Source organism: Vigna umbellata, chromosome 1 (assembly GCF_029865625.1).
Source record: "Vigna umbellata cultivar VRB3 chromosome 1, Vumbellata_1.0, whole genome shotgun sequence".
Lineage (NCBI taxonomy): Eukaryota > Viridiplantae > Streptophyta > Magnoliopsida > Fabales > Fabaceae > Vigna > Vigna umbellata.
In genome coordinates, this window is record NC_142165.1 from 100425690 (window position 1) to 100452319 (window position 26630).

Here is a 26630-nt window from a genome sequence, read left to right on the forward strand (position 1 = left end):
AGTTATTGGTTAGGGGAACTAACTTCTTTTTCTTTTTTATAATTTTGTAATATTTGAATCTTTATAATGTGAAAATTACTCATAAAAAAATAATAAATTTATTTTAAAGTTTTAAAAAATATTTCCCAATAATAAAAATATATTATTAATTTATCTATTATTATATTTTCCATATTTTCATTAATATTTCTTTAAATTAATGAGTCACTATTTTTATATATTTATAACAATGATTATGCATATAACTCACATAACTATTCTGAACATGCAAACATTTATACAATTGCATCAGTACTATAAAAGTAATATTTAATAAGGGTGAGGGGAAATTGAGAATGATAAGGCCTTTGTTAGAATATAAAACAAATAAAAGTTGTCTCCTAAGATAAGCAAGAATGAAAAGTTGATTTTTTTTAATAAATTCACATGACCACACCTACATAAAATGACATTAAAAACTTATAAAATAAGCTATTTTTATAATTAACTTTATTTTAATTAGTTATATAATTTACTTTATTAAAAAGTTTATTCCTTGATAATATATATATATATATATATATATATATATATATATATATATATATATATATATTCTCCCATACTGTTTTTTCATAACAAAAAATATTTTAATACACATAAATTTATTATATTTATTATGATGCCGAACTTGAATGGCAAATAAATAATTTTCTATGGTAATAATATTTTGAATTATTAACCATTTGCTTTATTAATTATTATTATTATTTTCCTTATACTTATGTATGAGAAATCAAGTCCAATACAAGAATACAGCCTTTACAAGTAATCATCCATTGCAAACAATATAATAATAACTATTAGGGAGCACACTATACTAATATGTACCAAACTATAATTAATTATATTTTTAGTAAACTATATAAATTAAATTATACTGTACTGTTTAAGAGTTCAATTTTTAAAAATTGAATTTATGTCAATTAATTAATAACTCAACTAAACTGAATTTTGTATTGAAAGATTAAACATGCTATCAGCTATATTAGTTACATAAATAATTGTTTTCTCATACTCTATTGATTGTTATGCATTTTATAAACTTACGAGAAGTATTTATTGGTTGTTATGCATTTTATAAATTTCCTGTAAATATAGGAAGGTTATGCACTTAAATAATTGTTTACAATGTTAATAAAGATCAAGACATTACAATTTCAATTTGTAATGTCAATTCGGATTTAAATTATAGGTTAATTTACTTAACAAATTCAATTGGTGCTTAAATCCAAATGTTAAAAGTTCATTGTGCTTCATATTAATTTTTTTTATAATCTTAATTATTCACCAAATAAGACAGTGAAGAAATTGGACAAATAAAGTAGATATTCTTCTTGAAATACTATTTATTTTATTATTTTAAATATAAAACAATATCTTTAAATATACCATTTTGTTATTTTAAATATAAAACAATATCTTTCAATATACCATTTTATTATTTTAAATATAAAATAAATAGTATTTTAAATAGGTTTAAACCCTTTAGTTGTCCCTATTTATGTGGGGTTTTTCCATTTTGATCCTTTCTTATTAGAATCTCCAATTGAGTCCTTATAAGTGGTAATTTGAATCAATTGAGCCCCTGCCGTTAAATTTAGTTAACGGGGTTAAGTTTTTGCATAGGTGGGAGGATGACGTGTTAATTTCTTTAAACGTGGCTTGTTTAGAGTTGAAGCATGGATTAGGCCTTTATGCGTGAAATTATGTAAAATGTAATGATTAGGCCTTTATGCGTGAAATTATGTAAAATGTAATAATATAAAATTAAGGAATTCTGAAATGAGATTTAGGGTTCAATCAAATTGAATTTGGGATTCAATTTGGGAAGCGAAGAATGGCCTTATGTGAAGGCACTGAGTCCTTGCTTAATAGTTGCACTTCCAATATCCGCAACATCACTGAGAAACGATTTCTTATCTTGAGAAGGAGCTTGATAGTTGATGTTCCCAAACCCTTTGACCGTCTATTGAGATCAGCAGAAGCCGAAGACGGTGGCTTGCTGATGTTATCATCTGCAGAAAATATAGCAGAGATAGTCTCTTGAGCAGTGTCTCTAACAGCCTTGTTGAGTGCATCGCCTTTCAGAGGATCCAATTGACCCTTGTATTGTAACAATTGCCGAATTACCACTGCATGTCTATGCATCTCCCTTCTAAACTCTACAACACACTTTCCAACCGCATACTTGATCAATCTCAAAGCCTGTCAAATGCAAACCAACACAATGATCAGAATCTAATTTCAATATATTTTATATTCATATTCCAGGGAATAGTAATAACAATGATAAATTAAAAGTTGCATGCGTACCTTGTTTGACGACGAGGCTTTTATTGTCGAGGCGTTTAAGGATGAATTCTGAGAGCTCCTTGACGATCCAAAATTCAATTTGATTGAACCCTAAATCCCATTTCAGAATTCCCTAATTTTATATTATTACATTTTATATAATTTCACGCAGGCCTAATCCATGCCACGTTTCAACTCTAAACCTGCCACGTTTAAAGAAATTAACAAGTCATCCTTCCACCTGTGCAAAAACTTAACCCCGTTATCACTTATAAGGACTCAATGGGGATTCTAAGATCAAAATATGAGAAAATCACACATAAATAAGGACAACTAAATGTTTAAACCTTTTAAATAATATCATCCTCAACTCCACAGTTTAAAGTTCTTATGTTTGAATGGATAGTATAGTTCAATTATTAGTTAATTGATATAAATTCAATTTTTTAAAATTGAACTATAAAACAATACAGTTTGGATATTATATCAACTAGTTTAATTTTTTTTAGTTTATTATAATACGATTAATTATAATTTAATATAATTTAGTTAATTTTACCCGAGTTATAATTGAATTGGACCTTTCCGTCCAACATATAATTGCTCATAAAATGAGTTTAGTCAATTTTCAAAATCTGTTTTGCAGATTGAGCATAAAATATGTTAAATTTATTTTAAAAAGGATGAATATAAGAGAAAACAACCATAAGTTCAGACTGATTATTTTTCCAAAAATAATTTTTGCTTAAAAAATTTAACCAATAATAATTGGTTAATATAAGTCTAATATAATACTTTGAGATGGATGGTTATATCCATTTTTCTATTGTAATTTTGTAAATAAATATTATATGTATTATGTTGGAATTAAATAGTATAAAATATTTGATTTTATTTCGCATTCAGTTTTAAATACTATGTCTTACAAGTAGGGAACACCAGTATTTATTAGCAAAATTTGTTTGGTTTATGTTATATGAAATTTTAAAAATCAAAATAATTTTATTTAATTATTACTGAACCCCTGTTCTTTTATATTTAAATCATTGACTTTGTCCAGTTAATTCTGATTTTTAAATTTAAAAATAACTTGATGCTCTGTCTGGTCACTGTTAAAAAAATTACGTACTGTATGATACTCCAATAATGATTTTTTAAAAGAAAAAATTTGATGCTGAGAATGAATACTGTTTGATTTAAAACTGCACATCATCCAGTTCAATTATGAGCTGTAGGATCCAATCGCCATTAATCAGTCCTTCTTTGATTGGATGGGGGACCATAACATTTCATAAATTTAACGGTCTGTCATCTTCTTTTATTTTTTAATCCATGTGATTCATAGTGCTAGGTAGGTATACTTTTTTATGCAATAAATAAATAATTATGGTATATAACATTAAATATAATAAGACACTAAAAAATATTATTACATAAAATACTTAAATATTTGAAAAAATAAAGTACACTAAAATGACAGATAAGGTTAACAAAAAAATAGTTTACTTACAAAAATATATATATTGTGGAATGAGTTGGGGTTACATTCTCCTGTCAACTAGAAAATGAAACCCAGTTTAGTAAGATTCCAAATTCAAGAGGTTAACTAATTTGGCAAATTTCTTAAAAACAAAAGGCAAAACTAAAAAAGACAAGAACATTTGCAAGAATAAAGCTTGATTACATGTAAATTTTCATTTACAGACAAGGCATCTGATTTGAATATATTGAATACAAATTTTTGGTAGCATAAGAAGTGGTGTTGCTAATTAAATCATATATGTATAAATTATATGTACCTTAATCCAGAGCTTTCTTAACTTTGGTCTTGAACAGTAGAATATATAAATTTTCCATCGAAAAATAAAGAAAGCAGCCAGTTGAATGTGTGACGAATGAACCAAAATTTGAGCCTACAATGCAATGCCAGACAGGACCATACCCTTTGTCAAATTCCTGCACATGAACATACCAGGAATAAATTGTAAATAAATAAATAAATAAACAAACAAACAAATTTATCACCGGTTAAAAAAGTAGATGATGGAAACACTATATTTTATAGATCTTGCTGACCAAATATACGAACAAGCCAACCCTAACTCTATTTGCACATGGGTTAGGCTCTGTATAAGTCATTAATTGAAAAATGCACCTTTTTAAGACAAAAATAATCCATGATTAGGTATAATATTAGGGGTACGAGGGTTTGACACATGGGGTGTTGGGGAGCTTTGTAATTAGGATTTTATCTTGACAAGAGACTCCACTTTAGCCTATTTGTCACAGGTGCTTGCTATTGGACCAGGACCAGATTCAAATACTCTATTTCTATCCAATAAACAAGAAACTAAGAGAGACACAAAATGTCAACATATGATTCGTCTAGTCGGTTTTCGCCATTAATTCTTTCTGTGGGGTTCATTCAACTTCAACCGTTCTCAATCATCCAACAACCATAGTCCCAAAAAGAACACCCACAAAAATAACCTCAAATCACTTCTCAGGTTTTCTCCTCAAACTCTATTCAATAACAATACCAAGGTATGGGCGCCACATTTGTAAAGATATTCTAAATGTTTATTTAGTTTATATAATTTGTACAAAATATTTCTTTTTTATTTTTATTTTTAAAAGTAATATCTATTTGAATCCGTGGACATTACTTTAATATTTTAGTCCACATAATATTTTTTTTTTAATTTCCCCATTTAAATTCAAATGAATTAAAAGAGATTAGAAATTATATGTATATAAATTGCTCCTAACGTAAGTATAAGATTAAAAGGTTAAAGTTAGTCTATCATAAGATCAAACAAGTCATTAAACAATTTCTAAATCTACGTGTAGATAAAAAGAAGATAATGTGTTTGATTAAGGAATGCAGATGAACTGAAATGGGAGGATAAAATCAAAGCGTACCTTCTTTACGTTATGAGCGATGTGTTTTGCGCTAAACTTCTCCAAGCTATCGAATGTACTTCTCGCACAACGAAACGCGTGCAGTTGCATGAAGGACGGCATGTCTGAGACCAAAACCTTTACATGAAGATAGGCAGCCACAGAGGAGAATGTTTCGATGTGGGACACGGACTTTCGTGCCTCGACCATTTCCGCCACCGCAAAGTGTTTCTCTATGTGGGACACTGATTTTCTTCCATCTTCAACCGTGATTCCTCTTGCTGCGGGTGATGCGGCTGTCTCTACGAAAGATACTGATTTTCTCCCCTCGACAAATCCTCCCGCAGGTGATCCTAACTCTAAACAAGAAGTTGATTTTCTCGCCTCCACAAATTCTTCCCCTCCCACGTCTCTGTTACCATTACCACCACCATTAAAAACTCGAGTTCTCGAAATCTTGTGCAACCAACTGCGTGAATTGGATTTCTTGTCCTGCCCCACACCATGCTCCAACTCTTTCTTCCTCTGATTTCCTATGCCACCTTTGTAGATGTACATGAAGCCTCTCTTGTGTTGCTTTTCCTGGTTAGCCATTTCTGAGACACTCCTCTAAGACTAGATGAATAATAATTGGACTAGATCCAACTGGGACTAATGAAACATCGAGATACGTAGCAAATATATATAAAATGTTTGGCAGGGTATGTAACTATGTATTTGGAATCACGAGCAGTTGGAAGAGCAATTATTATAATAATGGTGATTGGGAAGAAGGTGACATGTTACGAAGGCAAACCCATGTGTGTGTGCCTGCGGTGAAGGAAAGGCAATGTTATATAGAGAGAGATAATAGTTTTACCCAAGATTTGATCTTGTGGTTTAAAATGAAAAATAATAATGAGCATTGTGGTGTGGGGCTAATGATTAGTCTCTGGGGCATATTTGTCTGGCAGTGAGTTGCTGGTAAACATGGAAGCATGGATGGACCCCTACCCTTCTCACCGTCTCTGTTTGGTAACCCCCATAAAATGGTCATTGTCTAGTATCTGATACTGTGTAGTCTCAAAACCTACCCCTCCCTCATCATCATCAACATGCACGAACACTTTAAACTTATTGGGTGGACATGCTTTGACGGTTAAGCCAACAATCAATAACGACCAGGTCACTTGTGCTTTAACATATTTACGAGAAAGAGAGTGATAGTTTGGTAATTTCTGGTAGGTTTTTTTGGATACACTCTAGCACACCATATGTTTATGTTGTCATTTTTGGCCCTTCCTTTTCGTCTTCCTCGCACCCAATCCTCTCTATTAAATTATATACATGCACCTAAACTTCCTCAAAAACAAATGTGTGAACAGTGATGCAACACGTATCACCATTTACAACTTGTCTAACCATCTAATCATCGACCCCTCTATAAATAATTAAGATAAATACAATATCAAAATAACTGTTAGTTACACCAAAATGAGTGCTCAAATTGTGTAGTCAACGTAATAGCTATTTTGAAATAGAACAACACATTAAAAAAGAATCCAAATTCTCTACTCTTCCTTTTCTATTCAACTTTTTTGTCTCTATCTTTAATTAAATAGTATTTTTACCCTGTTTACGCATATATGTGCTGTAAGTAGAATTAGCTGTTTAATATTTTATGTTTTCCTTACCAAGTGGTGGGAAGATTTTTATTCCACAGTCCAATTATAGTATGATGAAATTCTTAACCTATGTGATAATTATTTTAGAATATTTATCCTTATTGCTTTAATTCATTAATAATGTAAAAAAACTGAACTGGAAAAGTATGAAAATCTAACGTCACAAATTTTAGTGGTTTTAAAATATGCTTTATTCTCTTGTGAAAATTCTTTTATTCACTAAAAAAATTTGATAAGTTTTAGATTTAGTCGCTCTTTAATAATCTAATCCTTGTATTTAGTAAATTAGTATAGGTTTCTGGTCTCCCAAAAACTATTTTTAAAGACTTTGAAAAAATAAATTTTACTTTTCATATTTTCATAGCCTAATTTTAATTTCTTTTACTTTATATTCATTATCCATTTTCACATAAAATATTTTACTAATTACGAAGTCCATTCAATTGAAAAAATTATCTATCTTATACACAGGAAGCACCGAAGGTTTCAAGAAATTGTCATATGATCACAAAAACATGTTAAATATTATATGGCAAAAAAATGAGTGAGCTCAAGACACGTCGATAATTTCCATTAAACACCTAATCCAATCCAAGCACTTATGATGGCACAATGGTGATCTGTGTATAATGTAAAACACACTATCTTTCCTTCTCAAAATATCAATACACCCATGCACCGTTAATGCAGACAATACAAAATCTCCATCGTATTACAGGAAGATCAAAAGCTGAAACAGTGAATAACCACAAAACAAACACATCACTTCTTGTATGGTGGCTTGTCAAAATCAATCTCTATGGTGGCCAAAAATCTGTCTCCTCGAGATAAGATCAGGGAGTGCTAGAATTTTAGTTGGAGAGATCAAAGCGAAAATGAATCTTTACGGGTGCGGGAGATTATAGAGATAAGATTGTTGATACTAATAAATTTTATAAAGCTGAATTAGTCTTAAAATTAACTTTTTAGGAGGGTATCAAACTCTTGTAATGAAATGGTCGTTTATTTTGTTGTGTTTTAGGCATAGAGTGGATCATTAATGGGAAAGATTTGGTTGTTGAAGATATTGATGGCTGGTTTTGGATTGTAGTTTCTTAACTTGGGAATAATTTGGTTAGAAATGGCAGCAGGTAGTTTAGTTTGGAAGATGGTTTTGGCTGGAGAGGAGACGCAAAAACATGGGTTTAGTTCATGTGTATGGTTATGTATACCTACCTAAGTGGTTGAATGAGCCCCACCAACACTATGGAGTCCCTGATTGAAGCCCCTCCAAAACCAGCTCAAACAATCACTGTTTATGACGAGAGCAATAAGCCTCATACACTGTTTCCACGTTTGGCAGTGCCCTACACTCTCATCCTCATCAAATTTAACCCATGACAATAACAATAAAGCATTCATCGTACAAGGTTATTTGTTGTTCGTTGTTGACACAAAATCTCTACCCACACATGTTTTTCTTTATTGTACGTTCTATAGGTGCCAAGCACAAAATCATCGTATAATCATATGCTTCTGCACCCAGATTCTTCTCATCTCTTAGACTGACCCTTTCCCCCATGAATGTATGTGCACATTATCCTTCACTCTCTTCCTGTCCTTTCTTTCTATCCATCTCTAATTGGAAAAACTGTAGAACCCAAGTATTTGAGCCTTGCTTTTATGCATATGTATTTGGTTAAGAAAAACTCATCTTATCCAATTATGCTTTTGCTTTTAATTGGTATTTATAACCAATTCATTCAAAGTATAGTTGGATTATTAATTTAGGAGCATCACATTTTCACATCCAATATCTTTTCTTTTCTTCATAAATACAAAAATATATGATGTCCAAATTTATATATCGAATTGAATTAAGTGATTCACTTTTTTTACTGATATATCTAACTTTTTCTTTTAACTTTTACACACGTTATGAATTGAAAACTAGCCTTTTTCTGGTTTCCCGCTGGTAGTGTTCTAGTCTTCTTTTTTTCCTTTGTATGAAAAAAAAAAAGGCTTTGGTGGTTTATTTCAATGACCTCTCTTTCTAACTATTTTACCCTTCTAGTTCATCATATATATTTCAAGTGAAATTTGGACACATAAGCTACCAGTATTAAAGTTTTTAAATGAGACAACTTTGGGTAAATAACATAGACAAAATAATTATCGGGGGCTACGATAAATTTCTTATAAACGTACGTTGCAGTTTAGAAAGCTAAAAGATAAAGTTATACTGCAACTGATAAATTACGTGAAAGAGCACGTTACATATGATACGAATGTTTTACGCACAAATAAAGTGGGAAAGTCCTTTTTATTGAACCTTTAATAAAATAAAAAAAGTAGCAATTCTAAAACGAAACGCAAACACCAACACTCATACATGTATAGTTTGGTCCTAATAAATACGATTAAACAATTCTCTACGTTAAAGAGCACTGCTATATAACAATAATGTTTTATGCAAAAGAGAATGCGATATCAAGTGGGAAAGCCTTCCTTTTATGATTCTATGAACAGATAAAGAAAAAATAGGTTTGAAATGTGTACCTATAGTCTATAACTGAATAAGAAATGACATCTAACTAAACTATTAAATTGGGATGAAGAAACAAAACAATTAGCCTCAAAATGCGAATTAAGACATCATTGTTCATTCATTCTAGAGGCTATAGTTTGGAGCAAACATTGGAAACCAACAATAATTTTCTTTATACGCAATTTCATTCACATTATTCATACAATTAAGCCATTTTACTTTTTTAAAAAACATTAAGTTGCTTAAGTTAAAACTCCCTTTTCTTTCAGACGTAAATGCATTCCCTATTTTGTGGTTAATAAAAGCATCGTGCCCCCATCACCGTATGAACGCATATCCTATTCTTAATCATTCATGAAAAGTTTGTTACATCCCAAGTTTTTAGTTTTTAATATATGTGATGTTGAAAATGTTTATTTTTTATGTTTAATTTATCATTAAAAGTAATATTTTAAAAACTCACTTTTATCACATAAATGAAAGCATTAGATAATAATTAGTTACCTTGCTTTTGGAGAAAGGAAGAGATGAAAACTCACTTTTATTACGGAAAGATAAATTTTTTTTTTATTTATCTTTTCAGTTATTATTTTTAATATATATAAATATATATTTATCTCTTATGATTCAACTTTATAAATTATCTCAGGTACTACTTATTTTCTTTCTATCCTTTCTTCTTTCCCTTATTATATATATAAATCCTTCTTTAGTAGTTTTCTAATGATAGGAATAATATGAATTATTTACAATTTGTTTCTCAAAATATATCCATTTCAAAAAGTAAATCACCCAAATAAATCTATCTGATTTCTAAACTAAACTCGTTTACTCTTCACACATTCCGAATTCTCAATAGTGAATACTGTCACTAAATTTTCTTTTCCTCCTTTTTTCCAAATTTTTAACAAACAATTAAAAAAATTAAATTAGACAAGAAAAATCAACTTTTCAGGAATTAAATTTCGTTCGGTTTTCAGTACGGAGTAGGTGCGTTGAGAATTCCGTTTTTAGAGAGTCAAATTCTTGAAATGAATTCTCAACGTGCACAGTAAATAGGTGTAGTTTAAAAATTAAAGTAAGAATTGATTTATTTGGGTAAGTTTTTTTAAATGAATTTATTTTGAAAAAAAAAAGCATTTAACGAAAAAAAAGAAATAAATATTTTAAAGTGGTAAAAAATTATTTTTTTCTCTTAATTTATTCTTCATTTTTTTCAACCAAACACTTGTTAAATGTTTTTTTTATTGCTAGTACAATTTTATCGTATTAATTTATTTTTATACCTACCAAACTCGACATAAATAATTTTTGAAGAAAAAAAATACAAACTTTTATGAAGATACAAATTTTTGCGAACCAGAATAGAAGCGGAGGTAGAAGGAAACTTACTATCTCAAAGGTCAAAGGAACACAGAAAGAATAACCGACCTATTATTAGTGCAGAGTGATTTAGAACGTTTCCAACAACAGTTTCTTACCGTTTCCCTAATTTTAAGGATCTCGCATCAAAATAATAATATTCTGAACAAATAACGCTTATAATTTAATGTTGATAAAAAACTTTCTATGTTGGTGTTAATTTTCATAATGTAAAATAATTTCTTTTTTATTATATAAATATATAAATATTAGTCTTAATCCTGAATTAAAGCCATACCCAGTCTTTATATTTTAATTTTGGATTTGGTTCCTAAAAGATAAAGTAAGAAATTTAAGTTATAAATAATAAAATGCATCCCTAATGTATGATGCATTTGCATGTTATATTTGATGTTGGTTTTGGTAATGAATAGAGAAAATAGTTTAGTTTACATGGTTGTTTTGGTAGGGAAAGAAGATGAAGTGATGAAAGGAAGCATGATTTTACAGCTATGCCTATGGTGGCTAGGTCCTATCGCTTGAGGGACAAGTAAAGCAGGAGTTGTAAAAAAAAAAAGAGGTACTCTGTGCCTAGTAACGGTAGGTTCAGTTATAAATGAGTACCTAATTTCTGTTTTCTAGATGCACCAAATTTAATTGAACTGAATTATTTTGACCATTGATTGAATCGAAGGAAAAGTGCTTATAAAGGACCTTCTTTTCCTTCTTACCTACACTCTCATTCATTCCTGTTTGTTCATCTGTGAAAGATGCAGAAATAGGAGTTCTCTTGCAGCCCAAAACACCCTCTGCATCAACTTCATGCTGTTTTGGACTGAAGGGAGCTCCTTCTTCTTCACTTTCCTCTATCAACCTCAAACCTTTCCTTCATTCAACTATTAAATTTCACCCTTTTTCAGCTTTCAATTCCTTTGCAAAGGTAAAAACTAAATATTTCCTCAGTATCCTTTTTCATCTTGCAGATTCCATCACAAAGGGATCTTTTACCGATCCAATATTTAATTTCAGAAAATTTCTGAATCAAATTTATCTTTTCTTTTGCCTTTTATATTCCTACGCTTCTGTCAAACTTATTTTTCTTTTAACATCTTCACTATTTGTTGAATATGCTTCGACATGAGTGGCATAACCAAAGCTATTGAAGGATCGGTATTGAACTGTTTCTCCATGGTATGCTACCCCAATTGTTTTATTTTCAAATACAGAGAGCTTCCCAGTTGCTAAGCATTCTTCTTTACATCTTCGAGAACTTTTAATTTGACAAATTCTACTTTTTGTGTATCCAAATTCATTCAATTATTGAGAAAAAAAATAAAAAAGACAGATATATTTCTCTGTCTATTTTATTTTGGTCTTACTGGATGTGTAGGGTGTTTGCCACGAAATCCTTGTAGTTCAAGAACTACACCAGTTGTTATTTAAACTCATTTCTTCATACACCTTAATTCCTTAAAAATATACACATCGTGTGCAGTAACCTTCTCTATTATAGTTTCCCAAAATTAAAGTTTATTTCTCTCTGCAATCATCGGGTTGAGACACTAATTAAGGTTTAATCAACCTCGCTTCGGACAACTAGATTTGAAGGGTAAATGTTGCAGATTTCAAATTTTATTAAACTGAAAAATCTTCTTAAAACTTTTTAGTGGTTATTAAAACAAATTTAATTTGATCTGATCCCGCAGAGATTTGGTCTAAACTTATTCCTGAACTTAGTTTGCAATAGATTTAATAAACACTTGGTATAAATAAAACTTATTCCGTATTTTCTTCTTTTATAATTTTAAATTTGGTCAAATTCATTCTTAAACTCGATTTTCAAAAGATTTTAAAAACAACACTTAATATAAATACACTCATGTTTTTTCTTCCTGATCTGTTATAGCAAATTATTATTGGAAATCATAGTTTGTATCTAACTTGCTCGTTTTTGTAAATAGTCTCCAAAAAGGTTATAAACTTATACATTTAATTTTTGCGAGTTTCTGACTCAGTTAACGTAAAAACGTATAATTTTTGTCAGTTGCATAAAAAAAGTTGTTAGTTAAGCTGTCTAAATTATTGTCGGAACATGTTACATCCTGAAAGCAATTTTTTTAAAATTCCTTGAAGAAAATGAATGAATTTACACGTTCAATTCATGAGACTGGAACTCGGGCATTAGGCAGAAAAATTCTTGTAAAGTATAAATCTTTACGTATAATTATATCAAGGAGTTCACAACCTATCAGAAACTGTGATCTTAGACTGCTAGGAGTAAATGGGTTATCAGTTCACGCGCAGTCCAGACCACTGAAGATAGGTGATGGTGTTGCAGGTACTATAACAGCTCGGTAAACGACAAAAACGTTGAAGAAAGATTTTTACTATCATGAAGAAAATTTTATTACAATTACTAACATACAACATAATTTACAAGCGATAATTTTGTACAGGCAGACATGACATTGCAAGTGTTTGAAACTTAGTACTACATAGGGATCATTTGCTGAATCTGGCGCTGTCGGTTTGGAATATTGCAATTGAAGCGAGAGCATGACCATAGTTTGTCCTCTGATAAAGGCACCATAGGAATGTTATCACAGTTGCAGATTTCGATCATCATGCCATCTGGGTCATGGAAGAATAGCTGATCAACGTAGATTCCGCTTTCCTCTACTCTGCTCTTCACGTACTCTATCTCCATTTGCTGCAGTCTTTTCTCCACAGCTGCTGTACTTTCACACTGCAACAATGCATAATTCCTTCGTTAAGTATATTATATGTATTAAAGACTATGCATCAAAGTTGAAATGGCACAGGAAGAGAGAGAAAAATACTTGGAAAGAAATGTGGTTGTCCTTAGGATTAATGGGAGTAGTTTTGGGCATGCCTCGTGGCTCTTCTGATTGGAGAAGGTGTATCCCAATGCCATAATTGAATAACCTACCAGGATCAATATCAAACAAAAAGGCAATTAATCAGTATATTCAATTTCTATGCAAATTTCTGTTTCATATGCTTTGGCTTAAGAGCATATTGAATTAACCAAAGTTTCTGTCACATTTTTGCAATGATATATGCTCATAGTAATACAAATGATTAAGCTTACCATGCACCATTGAAGTCTAACGAAGTAGGTCTTTTAACAGGAGAAAACCCGAGAACGTTTACGTAAAAGTCAACGGACTTCTCCAGTGATGCACACACAAGTGAGATATGATTCAATGACTTGAGTTGCAGAGGGTTCGACATTCCTTCTGTCCCTTTTGGGTTCTATCAATCAGCACAACAGTTAAGAAGAAAGAAGATGAGAAAGTGGTTCTTCTGAGAGGTATATGGCGGTGCAGAAATTAGTTTCAAGCGTATCGAAGAATGTTGTTGATAAGATAGAGAAAAACGAGGTTGGCCTATGTTATGCGTGCTTCTATTTATAGTGGGTTGTTAGGGATATGCAAATATTTTTTCCTGCATGTTTTAGAAGTTTCGTGTTTGAAGTTGGGATTGGATTCAGACAACGATTTGGTTACACGTAGATTTCTTGTGATGAATCAGGACCAGACAGCATGTAACACTTATCTTGTTTCACCGACACGTTAGTTTGTGTGTGTCGTAGTGACCTAGTCTATTACTTTTTGTAACGGACAAAAACATGTCATTGCTCAAACTGCGGATAAGTATTGAGAAACTTGCAATTCAAACGCAGATAACTGTCAACATGAACCTTCCAACAACCATTTTTTATTTTCTATCCGATTCTTAACAAGTGAAAGTTCTTTCTATTATTTCAGAATTATTATTTTTAATTCAGGGTTAAAAAAATAAAATACTTTGACTAAAATTAAATTAAATCTTAATCATATTATTATTATATACTCAAAAATAAAAAATACCACGATTCAAATCTATCAAATTATACATTGTAAGGATTTGGTCGAGATGTTTTTTAGGTTCCACTATGTTTGGTCTTCAAATTTCGGGGCTAATTTTATTTCTTTTAGTCTTAGAAATATTTATTTAGTTCCTAAACATTAATTTCGAAGGATTATAGTCAACTTTAAACCTTAAACGTGTAATGTAAACCTTAAATCATAAAAAACTTACTTTAATTTAGAGATTAAAATCGTTTTTAATTTTGAAAGACTAAAATTCAAGACGCCAAAATCAAAATTATTCAAATTTCAGGAATTAAAAATATAACTCAACTTTTTTCCACGCAAGAAAATATAGAACTGAGAAGAATGCGAAAAAAAAATGAGTGATTGACGCAAGAAATTTCATTAAAAAAAAAGTCAAAGGACGTGAACTAATTATTTCTTTTTTTTAGCAAATAAGCCCACAATTTTATTTATTTATTTATTAAAATACAAATCTAGGTGATCTTTCGTTTATGGACACTGTGTTTGTTACAAAATATAATTATATTAATTTTTAATTAATATCGGCATTGAAATAATATTAGTTGTACATAGAAATTAAAGTTTTAATATACATAATTAGATCTCAGGTAAAAATCTCTGTCCTTTAAGTGCAACGCATTTTTTTTACTTTTCAATCCACTAGTACAATATTGACTTTTAAACTCGCATATTATGCTTCATTTGACAGCAAACCGCGGCCTATTATGAGGCGGTGGCAGATTTGTAATAAAATCGATGTTATATAATTCGGTTGTACGACCAACCGGTGCAAAACCAAGATATACCTCGGTTGCTTGTAGACTCGAGGCAGAAAGCCTGACCTACGACCTCGGTGAACTTAGACCCGAGGCATAAAGCCTGAAAAAAACGATCTTCGCTTCATTTCTTCTCGCGCTGATGGTTCTCCTTCTTCTTCTTTCTCTGCGCGCTGCCACTGCTATTCATTTCTTCGTTGCTATTCATTGCTTCATCTTTCACTTAAAGCTTGGTTGTGTTCATTGCTTCTTCGGTTCTTCTTCTTCGCGCTGCTGCTTAGTCTTTGCCGCCACCACTGTTGTTCTCCCCAAGGGCTACCTCCACTAACGTCGCCGGTGCGAGTCCTTCGTCGGTGCCGTTCGCTTCGTCCTTCGTCCTTGCCGCTCTCACCTTCGTAGCCGTTATTGCCGTCGTCTACTGTCATCGTCGTCGCGCCATGGAACCCTAAATCAATAAATCCCAATCGTCCACCATCGCGCTTTTCTCCCCCAACGGCGAGTGGGTTGCCTCCGCCTCGGCCACCATTGCACGTTTCTCCCCCAACGGCGAGTGGGTCGCCTCCGCCTCGACCATCATCGCGCGTTTCTCCCCCAACAGCGAGTGGGTCGCCTCCGCCGATGCCTCCGGTACCGTCAGGATTTGGGACACGCCGATGCCTCCGAAGCTTCTCCTTTTTGTTGATGATGTCTTTTGTTGATGATGTTGTATACTGTGCAATGAAGGTGCGATGAAGCTTCTCTGTGTGTTGTGTATTGGTTTGTGGTGTATTGCTTTGTGGTGTATGTTGGAATTTCTAATATGTTGTTGTCTATTGTTGTTCTTCCTTGGCGATGAAACAGGCTTATTGGGTGGTTGTTTACTAGCTCTGGATGGCTGTTTACCAGCTCTGGAAACATCAGCTAGATCATTCACAGTGAATCAACACACACCTTGCTGTAGTGGAAAGCTGAGAAGAATGAATTCAGTGCAATCCTGGAGACTCTGCACAGAGGAGCTAAACATAGTGGAGCAAACCCAATAAGAACATTCCTGATTGGAAAAAACTAAAGAGTGGCTGCATGAAAAGGTATTTTTGAACCCAAAAAGTATAAGAATTTCTTCATCATCTTTTCTTGACTACATATTTAACCATTCGTGATTTTGTATATTTAGTGATTTTTGTTAATGAAAGTTGGGCTGACATTCTAAGTCCAATGTACATCATTCAATAGGGGAGTTTAGAGCAAAAAATAAATCTTCTAGAGAATGATTTGAGTTTTTCTAGAGAGAAAGAGGTAAAAACTTGTCTATTATTTCATGTTTTTTTGCATTTACTATGTTGCTTTTAATTGACAAACTTAACTATCTCATGTTGTGGATTAGCTATTAGCACTATCTTTTGACTGGGTAACCATTTTAGTTTTAATAAAAGTAAAATACATAACTGAATTTTAGTTGAACAATTTGGATGAATGTATGAATGGATCTTAGGTATTATCTGTATGCTTATATTTAACTTGATTATTTGCAGGTTGGACTGGAAGTAGCACAGTTGCAGAGTGAAAATAATTCCTTACTTCAAAAAGGGGTACGTAATACGTTTTTCCCTTTTGAAAGATATAGGAGCAAATGATTTACCAATATATTTAATATTTAAAAGTACATCATATGCAGGCTACTTTGGAAGAAAAAATAAATCAGTTGCTGAATGAAAAGGCAGTTTTGAGCTTGAAAGGGGTAAGATTTGCTTCACTGAATTTGTTATTATGACATTCACTGTTTTTAGCATTTTCTAATTCCCCTTCACCCCTCTTCTCTCTTGCTGTGCTATAGTTTGATATCTTTTATTGGTATTTAAATCCAATATGCATTGTTCCACAGGAGAGCAAACCCAATAAGAACATTCTTTCCCCTTCTCTTCAATTGTAGCTTTAGGTTCTTTCCGATAGTTTGTTTAGGTTACATTGTTTTGTCTTAGCTGTTTTAGGTTCCAATTGAGTCTAGTAAGCCTGTATAGGTTGTACATAGTTTAGGTCACACTGTTAGACATTTTTAGGTTCTGTTTCATACTCTTATTCATTCTTTACTGATTTAATTCATTTCTCAGTTTTATTTCTTTTAATTAGAACTGTTAATTGTGTTCCATTCTGTAAATTCAAGTAGAAGTAGTCCTAGCATTACAAGCCATTTTCCCATCAATTACCCAACCTGTAGAGACTTGTGAGAAGTAGGGAGAGATGGAACTTGGTGAGTGCAAAAGAGAAAAGAAAGGCCAAGAGTGAAAAAGAAAAAGAAAAATGAGCTGAGAAATCTGGTTGTGTTGAAAAAGAAGAAAGAGCAGGTTTGGAAAAAGAGCAAAATTGCAAAAGAAATGAAAAAAAAAATTTGAGACCTGGCAGAATTGAAAACCAGAGAGAAGGGAAAAAGAAAAAAAAATTGATTGGCCAAAGTTAGAGTCCTTGCAAAGTTAAGAATGGAGGTTGACATGCCATGAGTGAGTGAAACAAGACCACCCTAAACAGTTGAGTGAATCTGAGTAAAACACTTTCCTGTGAGGCTGAAACTGACTTATGCTTTTCTGATTATGTTCATTGTTGAAATTAGCTGAATTAAGTTGTTTCTCAAATGCTTGGATTGTTGAACCTGAGGTTTAAAGCTGAGAAATATTGTTATGTAGTTTTGACTGAAAGAAATGGCTAGGAAATGATTAAATGGCAGGATTGAATGTGCTTTGAATAGGTCCAGTGTTTTTGAGTCTTTAATTTTAGAGTTTTGTAAAAATAGTGTTATTTTCCCTTTTTAGTTAAATAAAATAGGTTTTTAAATAATTAGGTAATTTCTCTTTTAGAAAAATATTCAGAAAAAAAATAAATAAATTTTTTAGTCTTTTATCTTTTCTTTTTGCGGTTTAAAATCCTATTTTTTTTCTGCAGATCAAGTCTTTGGCTGATTGGGCTGAAATGGAGCAAAGTGGGCTGGCAGTGGCTGAATAAGGCTTGGCGATGGAATGGGCTGAAGTCCTCTTGGAGTGAAGTTTAATGAAACGCAGCGTTTCATACTGCTGCAAAGAGGCAAAGCTGACATGGTTTTCTTTCTCGAGTTCATTCTACGTAGGGAGACTTAAATCAATTTGGGGCTTTCTCCCAACTCTCTCACCGATGGCTAGGGTTCTTGCGAAAAGAGAAGAAGTAGAACAGAATCAGACGCAAGCTCCAAGGTCCAACGGAAGCAGGCCCAGAAACTGATCAAACCAGAATGCTGATCAGACCGAGAAGCGGTTGACAGTTGAAGAGAAGAGAGGTTAGAGTCAGTTGAAGAGCAACCAAGAATATTCCAAGTTTATTCGGTTCTTTCCCCTTTGCCCCCTCTTTTCCTCTTTTCTGTTTTTGTTTTCTCCTATATAAAGGAGTTTTGTAAAACAGAAACATACGTGTAGTGGGTGACAGACACTATACATCAATTGTATTTTCATTTCCAATTTTTAATAAAAGCTTGTACGTTTCGGTTTGATGATTCAATTTACAGTTCTGCATTCACTTTATGTTTTGTCTCGTTTCTTTCTTGCATTGATTTTACCTTTTGATTTTCATGTCTGATAATGGTTTTAGAGTTGATGTTCTGGTTCTGTTTCTTATTGATAAAGGTTGAAAAAATAAAAAAAAAAACACGTTACCGCCTCGGTTACTTAAAAACCGAGGCATAATCCTATTTTTTTTTACTCGGTTCGTAACCGAGGCATAAAACCTACTATTTTTTACCTCGTTTGAATATGCACCGGTTGTAAAACCGGTGCCTATAAACAAATTTAACCGGTGCCATTTTGTCTTTATGCACTAGTGATCATAAAAGATGTATAATTTACTAATTAAGGTATGATATGGTTTGAATTTTCAAATTGATAATCGAAGTATAATTTTAATTCATATTCATGACCTACTAAGTTTAGAAATCTTACCAGATTTTATCCGATTATATTTAAAAGTGCTAGTAATAAAATATCATTAGGGTTTGAATGAATCCAAGTTATATTAAGAAGAGTAATTTCATAAGTATGATGATTTCTGAGTTCGTGAAGGACTAATCAACTATTTGTTAAGTTTTTCTTTTCTTTTTATGGTATTCACGCGATTTTTTGTGTATAAAATTTGTTGAATTTTTAGATTGAAAGGGAATAGTTTTTATTTAAATTTTTAATTAAATATGGATGAGACTCGTCAAATCAAAGTACTATTAAGAACCTTCTAAATATTTATAAAATTGAAGATGCTCTTAATTCCAGTTTCGCCTTGCAACGTAATCATAATAACAGTTTGAGTAAAAAAGTTTAAATTGAGTTGATTAAAACAACAGTTAAATGTTTAATAGTTTAAAGCTAAATCATGATTTAATCAATATAGTAAAATAATTATATATATATATATATATATATATATATATATATATATATATATATATATATATATATATATTAGGGTGAGTATGAGATAGATTGTGGTAAATTTAATTCTTTTGTGTTAAATTATTTAATAAACAAGTAAAACATAAATTATTAATTATATATTTTAAACTAAATAATTGCATTTTATTTTTAAAATGACAATTATTATCATTAATAGATAAATGTTTAAAAAGGTATACTCGTTAAGTTGAGTTGGACCAGCTTAAAGTTTCTATAGTTTTTGTAATACTTAAAACTCAAACTCCTAATGTTTTGATAAGTAGAACGTGTTATTATAACATTAAAGTTTAACCACAGAGCAGTTTTTCCGCATCTGATTAGTTTTGAGAGTTAAATTAAACTTTGGTAAATGATATTATATGATTATGTTAAGAAAACGTAAAGGTGGACAAAGAAACTATTAAATATTTAAAGTAATAAATGAAATCAAGTTTATTAAAAGAATGAAAACTAAATTTTAAAAAATAATAATAATGAACACATGCGTGGATGTCAGTGATGAACCGTTACATGCCTCGTCTCCCAAAAGGTCCATGATGTTAACCTATTAAATGTCGACAATTTTATGAATAAATAGTCCCAAAAAAACTGGGATATTTATACGGGCTAACGCTTTGCCGATAAAGAAATGTATTATAAGTACAATATGAAATTTAAAAAATAAAAATAAAAATCTTCCTTCTTAATCACACTTCTCCCTCTGATTTTATTTTCTAAAAAATATCCTATTATTATTATGTTTCAAATCGTAATATATATATATATATATATATATATATATATATATATATATATATATATAATATTGTCAGTTAAGTAAAATTATGTTATAATTTTGTTTTTAAAGATAAAAGAGAGAAAAAATATTTAAATTATCTTGAACTTTTAATATATGTTATTAAAAAATTGGAAACTGTGGCAATGTCAGTGGTTTTCAAAACTTTCATACATGAGAAGAAGACACTTGTTAACAATCTAGACATGCAGAGCTGGACAATGATAATCACAAGTTACTTTCCACAACCTTAGAATCTAATGTTGCTATTTTCATGGATAACCAGTTTCAAGATTACATTACCTTTTTCTTTTACAATTGTCAAAATTCAGATATTATAAATTTGTCTTAAGATGGTTTAATATATTAGACAAAATCTAAGTGTATTGATAAAAATAATTTTATATTTTGAAATATAAAACTATTAGACATAAAACTGAAGTGATTTTGAAAATCTCTGCCTTCCATTATGAATTATAAGAAAAGGTTACCTTGTTCATTTTCCCATCACACTTAATTTTAAACAAATTATTTGTCGTCAGGTAAAATATTCTCCCCTTCTTCCATTTAACCAAATATTATAAGAAAAATAATACCTCTTAGATTATAAATTTTCCTTTCTTATTTGATTTTAAGCCACTTATCACAATATTATTGTCTACCTCTTCTAATAGAAAGTCTCAATAATTTGAATTAAATGTTTTGATTAAAGAATCTCATTCTGTACTCGAAAATAGAGAAAGTATTAATTTTTCAATTTTATTGGAAGGAAATATTTATTTATTGAAAGATTTCCTTTTTGGAAATATATTCCATTTTCATCCAAAAAAACCTGTAAAAAAAGTTTTCCTAGGCTTGTTTTTAATTAAATCTATCAATGTTGTAAAATAGAAGTGCATTTTGAAGATATTTCTGGAAAATAAGATAACGTGAGAGTTCATTAATAAGATAAAATATATCAAATTGTTAAATCCAAATTTGCTGAGAATCTGCTCATACCATATTAATGAGATAGATGGAGTAACGAATCCTATTTTTTCAGAAAAGAGAAATGGAGTTGGAATGAAGCTTCCACGTGTTTTTGTTTTGTTTAATTGAAATTGAGAATGAAATGATTTTGAAATAAAAAAGAGTTGGAGGAAGATTCGAAGGGTTCCTGAATAAATAGAGACACGAAAGGAATCTCCCTTACTTACATCAACAAATCCTTATTATTTTTATGGAGGAACTTGAAACAGTACCGTAACTCTTATTCCTTTGTCTTCTTTGTCTTTCCTATTTGCTACTCTATCAAGAGAAAAAACTCTCACGCATGTGCCTGCGCCCACACGAAACGACTGCCAAACCCTCCTTCTTTCCACTCATCCCTGCAACCCAATCGCAGTTTCTGTTTTTGGGTAGCTCTAATCAAATCAAGATCGTGTCTTTCTTCAAGATTCAGTGTTATTGCCCTCCTGCGTCAACTGGGTTTCCGCCAATTTTCAGTTACTCCTCTTCGGCTCTGCTAGATTGTTAAATTCCCAATTCGCTTTTTTCCCTTTTTCTTTATTATTGTTGGTGGGTGAGATTTCGTTACTGAGTCGGGTTTTCGAGGTTGGCGAGGGTCATTGTCAGACGCCCTTTCCTTCCATCGGTGTGATCATTCCTAGGTTGAGATTTTTGTATGCAACGATGATTTCTATGCCCCGGTTGCTGTGGTTGCTGTTGTATTTTGTGAATTTGTAGGTCATGATATTCGTCAAGAAGGGATTGCTTCGTGGCGCGTAATTGGGATTTGGGAAGTGTATCATTGGTTCATGGAGTGATTAAATTAGATCAGAGGTGTTTTGTTTATTGATTTTGTGGTAAATTATATTTTATATTGCATAATTGGATGGTTGGTCTTGCGAATAGGAGGGTGAGGATCTAGGTAGGTTGTGGTGGTTTGTGTTGGTACTAGTTGGGAGGTGGTGTTTGTGCAATTTATTTGCAATGTCTGGTGGAACACCGCGAGGGGGTGGTGGATTTATGAGGCAGAGGCATAGCCAGGGGTATTCAAGCAGTGGTGATGACCTAGAGGATGATGCATGTTCGAGGCACCGTCACTTTTTGGCCCCTAGTCCTTCACCAAAGACGTGGATTGAGATGCTGGAAAATTTTCTTTGGCTTGCTTCGGCGGCTTTTATTCTGTACTTTGGCGATCAAAAATCCAATATGATACATCTTTTGTGCCATGACAGTCGAATTAGAAGGTAACAACATTCAAATTGCAGTCTTTTATGCATATTGGTTTGAATTATAGTCATAAACTTCCACTGGTATTTCGACAATCGCAGAGTTCATTGTTTCTAAGCGGCTAATGTATGCATTATTCATGGAAGATTATTGTACCAACCATGATAGCAACAAATAGCTGCAATTCCTTGACTTAGTTCAGGAACATGTTGAATATATGAATTATATGGATTTCTGCCTAACTCGTAAACTTTTCCCTACCTGTCATTAGTTAAAGTGCTTCTTGATATTGCCTACTATCATTGTCAAGTTGACAACATTATGAGCCATGAACAATTGATGAGGACCTAGGAACGGAAGATATTGGTCAATACTCTGTATCTTCTAGTGTGGTTTGTTACTTAATTAAAGTGGCAATGCTTAGGCCAAAATGTGTCATTGGGATAATTGTGAAATCGTACAGTTTAGAAGGTGTAGACTGTGGGAATGATAGGGAAAGCAAAATCTATTTTACTAGCATATGCCCTTCATTTATAAAATAAAAAACAGGTTATCCTTTTCTTCTATTTCTTGAATGGTGGAGAGGGGATGATATTTATGTGCATTTTTACTTGGAGAAACTCTAGTATGTGATTCCTTTTCAATTAGGATATCCATATCTTGATTACATTGTTATTTCTTCAACTTTGGATTTCAAACAACTCATTGATTGTTGTCCTAATTAATTTGAAGCAAAGATTAAATCATCAATCCTGAACATAAAAATGGTCCTTACTTTGTAACCCATGACATCATCCTGTAATATGACATGACTCTTTAAATCTTATCGACTCCCAGCCGTAGACATGCATATATCTGCCATGGATATATTAAGCTAAACAACATCCTAACGGATATTTGGACATGAAATGACCTTTATTATATTATTTCATTGGATCTAACCCCTCTCGAGTTATAGGAAATAAAACCTATTTTGATGATGTATAACATGAGCGTGGTTGTATATGTTTGCAGATGTATAAATTTGAAATACCGAAAGGGATCGGAATATTTAATTGTTGTGATTCTGATAGATTAGATTCTACCACTACTTTGTATCATTAGCATAATTTTCACAATCTTCATTTTATTGCAGACTGCCTTTGTATCTTGGGATGATAGGTATTGGTTTGAATACAATAATTTTCATTTATACAACGTTCTTGGCCTGGAGTGCTCGAAGATTTGATGAAAAATGGGGATTTAAAAAATGGGAAATAACAACCTTATCTGTGTTGCCATTCGTCACGGTATTTGGAATAATCTCCTTTTGCTTGTAAGGCACTGCCAGATCTTCCATGTTATACCTCAATTGTATTTTGTGTTAAGGCGTTTTCTTATTTTCTTGACTCTATCCCTTGCTTCTATAGGTTCTCCTTTGCTTTGTGGCCAATATGGAGTTTTTTGACACTTCCTCTTCTGGTATATCAGTAGTTTCGTTTTCCATTGTTTTTATGTTTTTAGTGCTATTTATATTCTTGTTTTATTATATACCGCCAAAAGGGTAAAATTGTGCTAATCACCTCGTTGCCATATGCTCTGCAGTTTACACTATTTATGGCATGCATGGTAGTAATCCCTTACCTCATTATTGGGACACTGCGGCCTGAATACTATGACGAACTCCGTACAGATTAAGCCTCATGATTGAAGCGAGGAATAGTACTGACTTAGATGATAAGAGTTTCTAACACATGTCAATGAGTGATTGGTTGCTATGTGGTTTGAAGTTTTGTCTCCGACGAGCATGATGTATTAAATGTTATGCTTTCCTAAACCGGCGCTAACAGTGAGCTAATATTCTTTTCATCCATACTGTTTCATTGGGTTAGAGTGATGGTAATGCGGCTGGTCTTAGTTACTGCAGGTACAGATATAGGACTTGTTGGTAAAGTGTTCAGTTCTATCAGTTGGTTACCTTCGGTTTATGATATCATAGCAGCATTTTTATTTTACACGTTTTCTCGGTGGCAGTACAAGAAGGGTTCATATAAGCCCTCAAAAGTTTTTAAAAGTTTCCCATGTTGCCCATGAAAGCTTGATTCTCTTAAAACTTTTCTCATTGGTAACATTATCGTCTTACCAGTTCATTGAAAGTAGCTTTAATATTTTGGTAATGAAAAATTACCATATTTGAGTGATCTATGCACATGCTTTATGATGTCACTTTAAGTTGGGAATATCCTGCCTCTGTCCCCCCATAGAAGTAAAATTGAAAATCATTGGCCATTTTCTTAAAAAAAATGTTTTTTGTACTTAGGTTACTTTACTCTTTCTTAAAAGGCGTTGCTTTATATAGTTGTTGGTGTGACTAATGAAGTTCAATTGAAGTTATGAATTTAGGAGATTTTTTTTCTTAGATTATGCATACTTTCTGACATATATGTATTATTGATAAAACAAAATAAACAAAATAAACAAAATAAACAAAATTATTAAAATTAGTTCAGTTTCTTTTTCCTTGTAAAATTGAAACAAATCAAACTGTGTACACACTGTTACACGTGGGTACTAAGATTTTTCTATTCTTCCACATTTTCCCTTTTCAAATAGAAGTTTTTTTATTTGACTGATTCATTTTCTTTTCTTTTTACTTGTTTTTCAGAAATTTTTTGAAATTATATGTAGTTTGACTTTCAATTATTCAAGAATAAATGAGCAAACATGAATGTGTTCTCCCACGTTTTTGTACGATTTCAGACCTCTTTGGATTGATTATGCATTAAATTGGTTTCGGCAGTGCCAGTATTTTTTGGCTGCATGCTGAAGTCACTGGGATTCCTAGCAACTAAATAAATAAACAAACAGTGAATTAATGGTGGTGTACTAAACCTGAATAAACTAGCTGACCCAAAAGAATTTCCCCTCAACAGGAAACCGAGATATAATCTTCCATATTTTTTACACTTAATGGTGTGTTTTATATATTTTTTTCTCATATTTTATCATTAAGTTTTTAATTTTGGCACATTTTATCACCTTTTTTTTCTGCACATTTTACTACTTTAATTTTCAATTGCTGTAAGTTTGACCACTATATTAGTGGGAAAGCGACGATGGTTTTCGATATAATAAATAAAATGATGTCATTTTATAGAAATAAATTAGCACTTTCTTTATACATCTAAAAAGATAGTTAAAATGTGTGAGAAAAAGTTTAGTTGGTAAAATTCATAAAATAATAATAATTGGGTGGGAAAATGTTCATTTGATGGGAGGAGAGGAATGTCTTCTTAGATTTTTTTAATTTATTTCAAAGTCAAAGTGTTCTCATGAATATACACAGGAAGAGTGTTAAAGTGGGTTTTAATCAGTTTCGATATATGTCAAATTAGCAGGGTAAAACAGGTTAACTCATTAATCCATTTTTATTATAACATCAAAAATTATAATTTAAAGATGTAAGTATATAATAATATTATAATTTAAATTATTAATATATAAATTAAATTTTAATTATTAATTATACTAAAATAATTCAACATTTAAGTATAATAATTGTTTCATTTATTTAATTAGAAATATTAATTAATCAATGAAAATTTTAGAAAAATATTTCTATAAAAATTTACCAGACAAGTTAAGATTGTAACGTTAACTTAACCCACAATTTATAAGATTATGTTACACTCATTTATATATTATTATAAACTTTTATATATTATAAACTTGTTTAAGTTTTAGTTGACGTGGATCTTCA

At 31.5% G+C, this 26630-nt stretch overlaps 3 protein-coding genes and 2 long non-coding RNA genes across 10 annotated transcripts; 3 read left to right on the plus strand and 2 right to left on the minus strand.

Annotated features, from left to right (window-relative positions):
- Positions 1-1784: 1784 nt before the first annotated feature.
- On the minus strand, positions 1785-6236 carry LOC124837008 (Dynein light chain type 1 family protein). Of its 5 annotated transcripts, none has more exons than XR_015783841.1 (5): positions 5257-6235; positions 4134-4290; positions 3845-3892; positions 2356-2537; positions 1785-2247 (listed from the first exon to the last, which is right to left on the minus strand). XR_015783841.1 is itself a non-coding variant. In XM_047312285.2 (3 exons), the coding sequence occupies exons 1-2, from the start codon at positions 5827-5829 to the stop codon at positions 4135-4137; spliced, it is 729 nt and encodes a 242-aa protein (XP_047168241.1). In that variant the 5' UTR covers positions 5830-6235; the 3' UTR covers positions 3741-3892; position 4134. The 5 variants fall into 5 exon arrangements, 1 of the variants encoding a protein (XP_047168241.1); XR_015783842.1 differs by having other exon boundaries at positions 2356-2575; XR_015783844.1 differs by lacking the exon at positions 3845-3892 and having other exon boundaries at positions 5257-6236.
- A 5275-nt stretch (positions 6237-11511) lies between these two features.
- On the plus strand, positions 11512-14573 carry LOC148206968 (uncharacterized). Its single transcript, XR_015783845.1, has 2 exons — positions 11512-11728; positions 13941-14573. It is a non-coding gene; the product is annotated as an uncharacterized LOC148206968 (long non-coding RNA).
- LOC124837020 (glyoxylase I 4-like) lies at positions 13120-14043 on the minus strand. Its single transcript, XM_047312304.2, has 3 exons — positions 13901-14043; positions 13629-13734; positions 13120-13534 (listed from the first exon to the last, which is right to left on the minus strand). Exons 1-3 carry the CDS (start codon positions 14041-14043, stop codon positions 13280-13282), a joined length of 504 nt encoding a protein of 167 aa, XP_047168260.1. The 3' UTR covers positions 13120-13279.
- Positions 14574-15469: 896 nt separating the features above from the next.
- On the plus strand, positions 15470-18961 carry LOC148206969 (uncharacterized). 2 transcript variants are annotated; one of them, XR_015783847.1, is made up of 6 exons: positions 15470-16186; positions 16304-16530; positions 16676-16738; positions 16975-17031; positions 17118-17180; positions 18377-18961. It is a non-coding gene; the product is annotated as an uncharacterized LOC148206969 (long non-coding RNA). The 2 variants fall into 2 exon arrangements; XR_015783846.1 differs by lacking the exon at positions 16676-16738 and having other exon boundaries at positions 15475-16186.
- A 2865-nt stretch (positions 18962-21826) lies between these two features.
- LOC124837011 (testis- and ovary-specific PAZ domain protein) lies at positions 21827-24885 on the plus strand. Its single transcript, XM_047312291.2, has 4 exons — positions 21827-22908; positions 24027-24206; positions 24301-24352; positions 24476-24885. Exons 1-4 carry the CDS (start codon positions 22649-22651, stop codon positions 24566-24568), a joined length of 585 nt encoding a protein of 194 aa, XP_047168247.1. The 5' UTR covers positions 21827-22648; the 3' UTR covers positions 24569-24885.
- The last annotated feature ends 1745 nt before the right edge of the window (positions 24886-26630 follow it).

Excerpts from the sequence above, each read along its gene's own strand:
- LOC124837008 (XM_047312285.2), bottom strand. The coding sequence starts at position 5,829 with ATGGCTAACCAGGAAAAGCAACACAAGAGAGGCTTCATGTACATCTAC. Across the intron at positions 4,291-5,256 it reads TCGCTCATAACGTAAAGAAG|GAATTTGACAAAGGGTATGG; the intron begins GTACGCTTTGAT and ends GTTCATGTGCAG.
- LOC124837020 (XM_047312304.2), bottom strand. The coding sequence starts at position 14,043 with ATGTCGAACCCTCTGCAACTCAAGTCATTGAATCATATCTCACTTGTG. Across the intron at positions 13,735-13,900 it reads TTAGACTTCAATGGTGCATG|GTTATTCAATTATGGCATTG; the intron begins GTAAGCTTAATC and ends TGATCCTGGTAG. Across the intron at positions 13,535-13,628 it reads ACAACCACATTTCTTTCCAA|TGTGAAAGTACAGCAGCTGT; the intron begins GTATTTTTCTCT and ends GCATTGTTGCAG.
- LOC124837011 (XM_047312291.2), top strand. The coding sequence starts at position 22,649 with ATGTCTGGTGGAACACCGCGAGGGGGTGGTGGATTTATGAGGCAGAGG. Across the intron at positions 22,909-24,026 it reads CATGACAGTCGAATTAGAAG|ACTGCCTTTGTATCTTGGGA; the intron begins GTAACAACATTC and ends ATTTTATTGCAG. Across the intron at positions 24,207-24,300 it reads GGAATAATCTCCTTTTGCTT|GTTCTCCTTTGCTTTGTGGC; the intron begins GTAAGGCACTGC and ends TTGCTTCTATAG.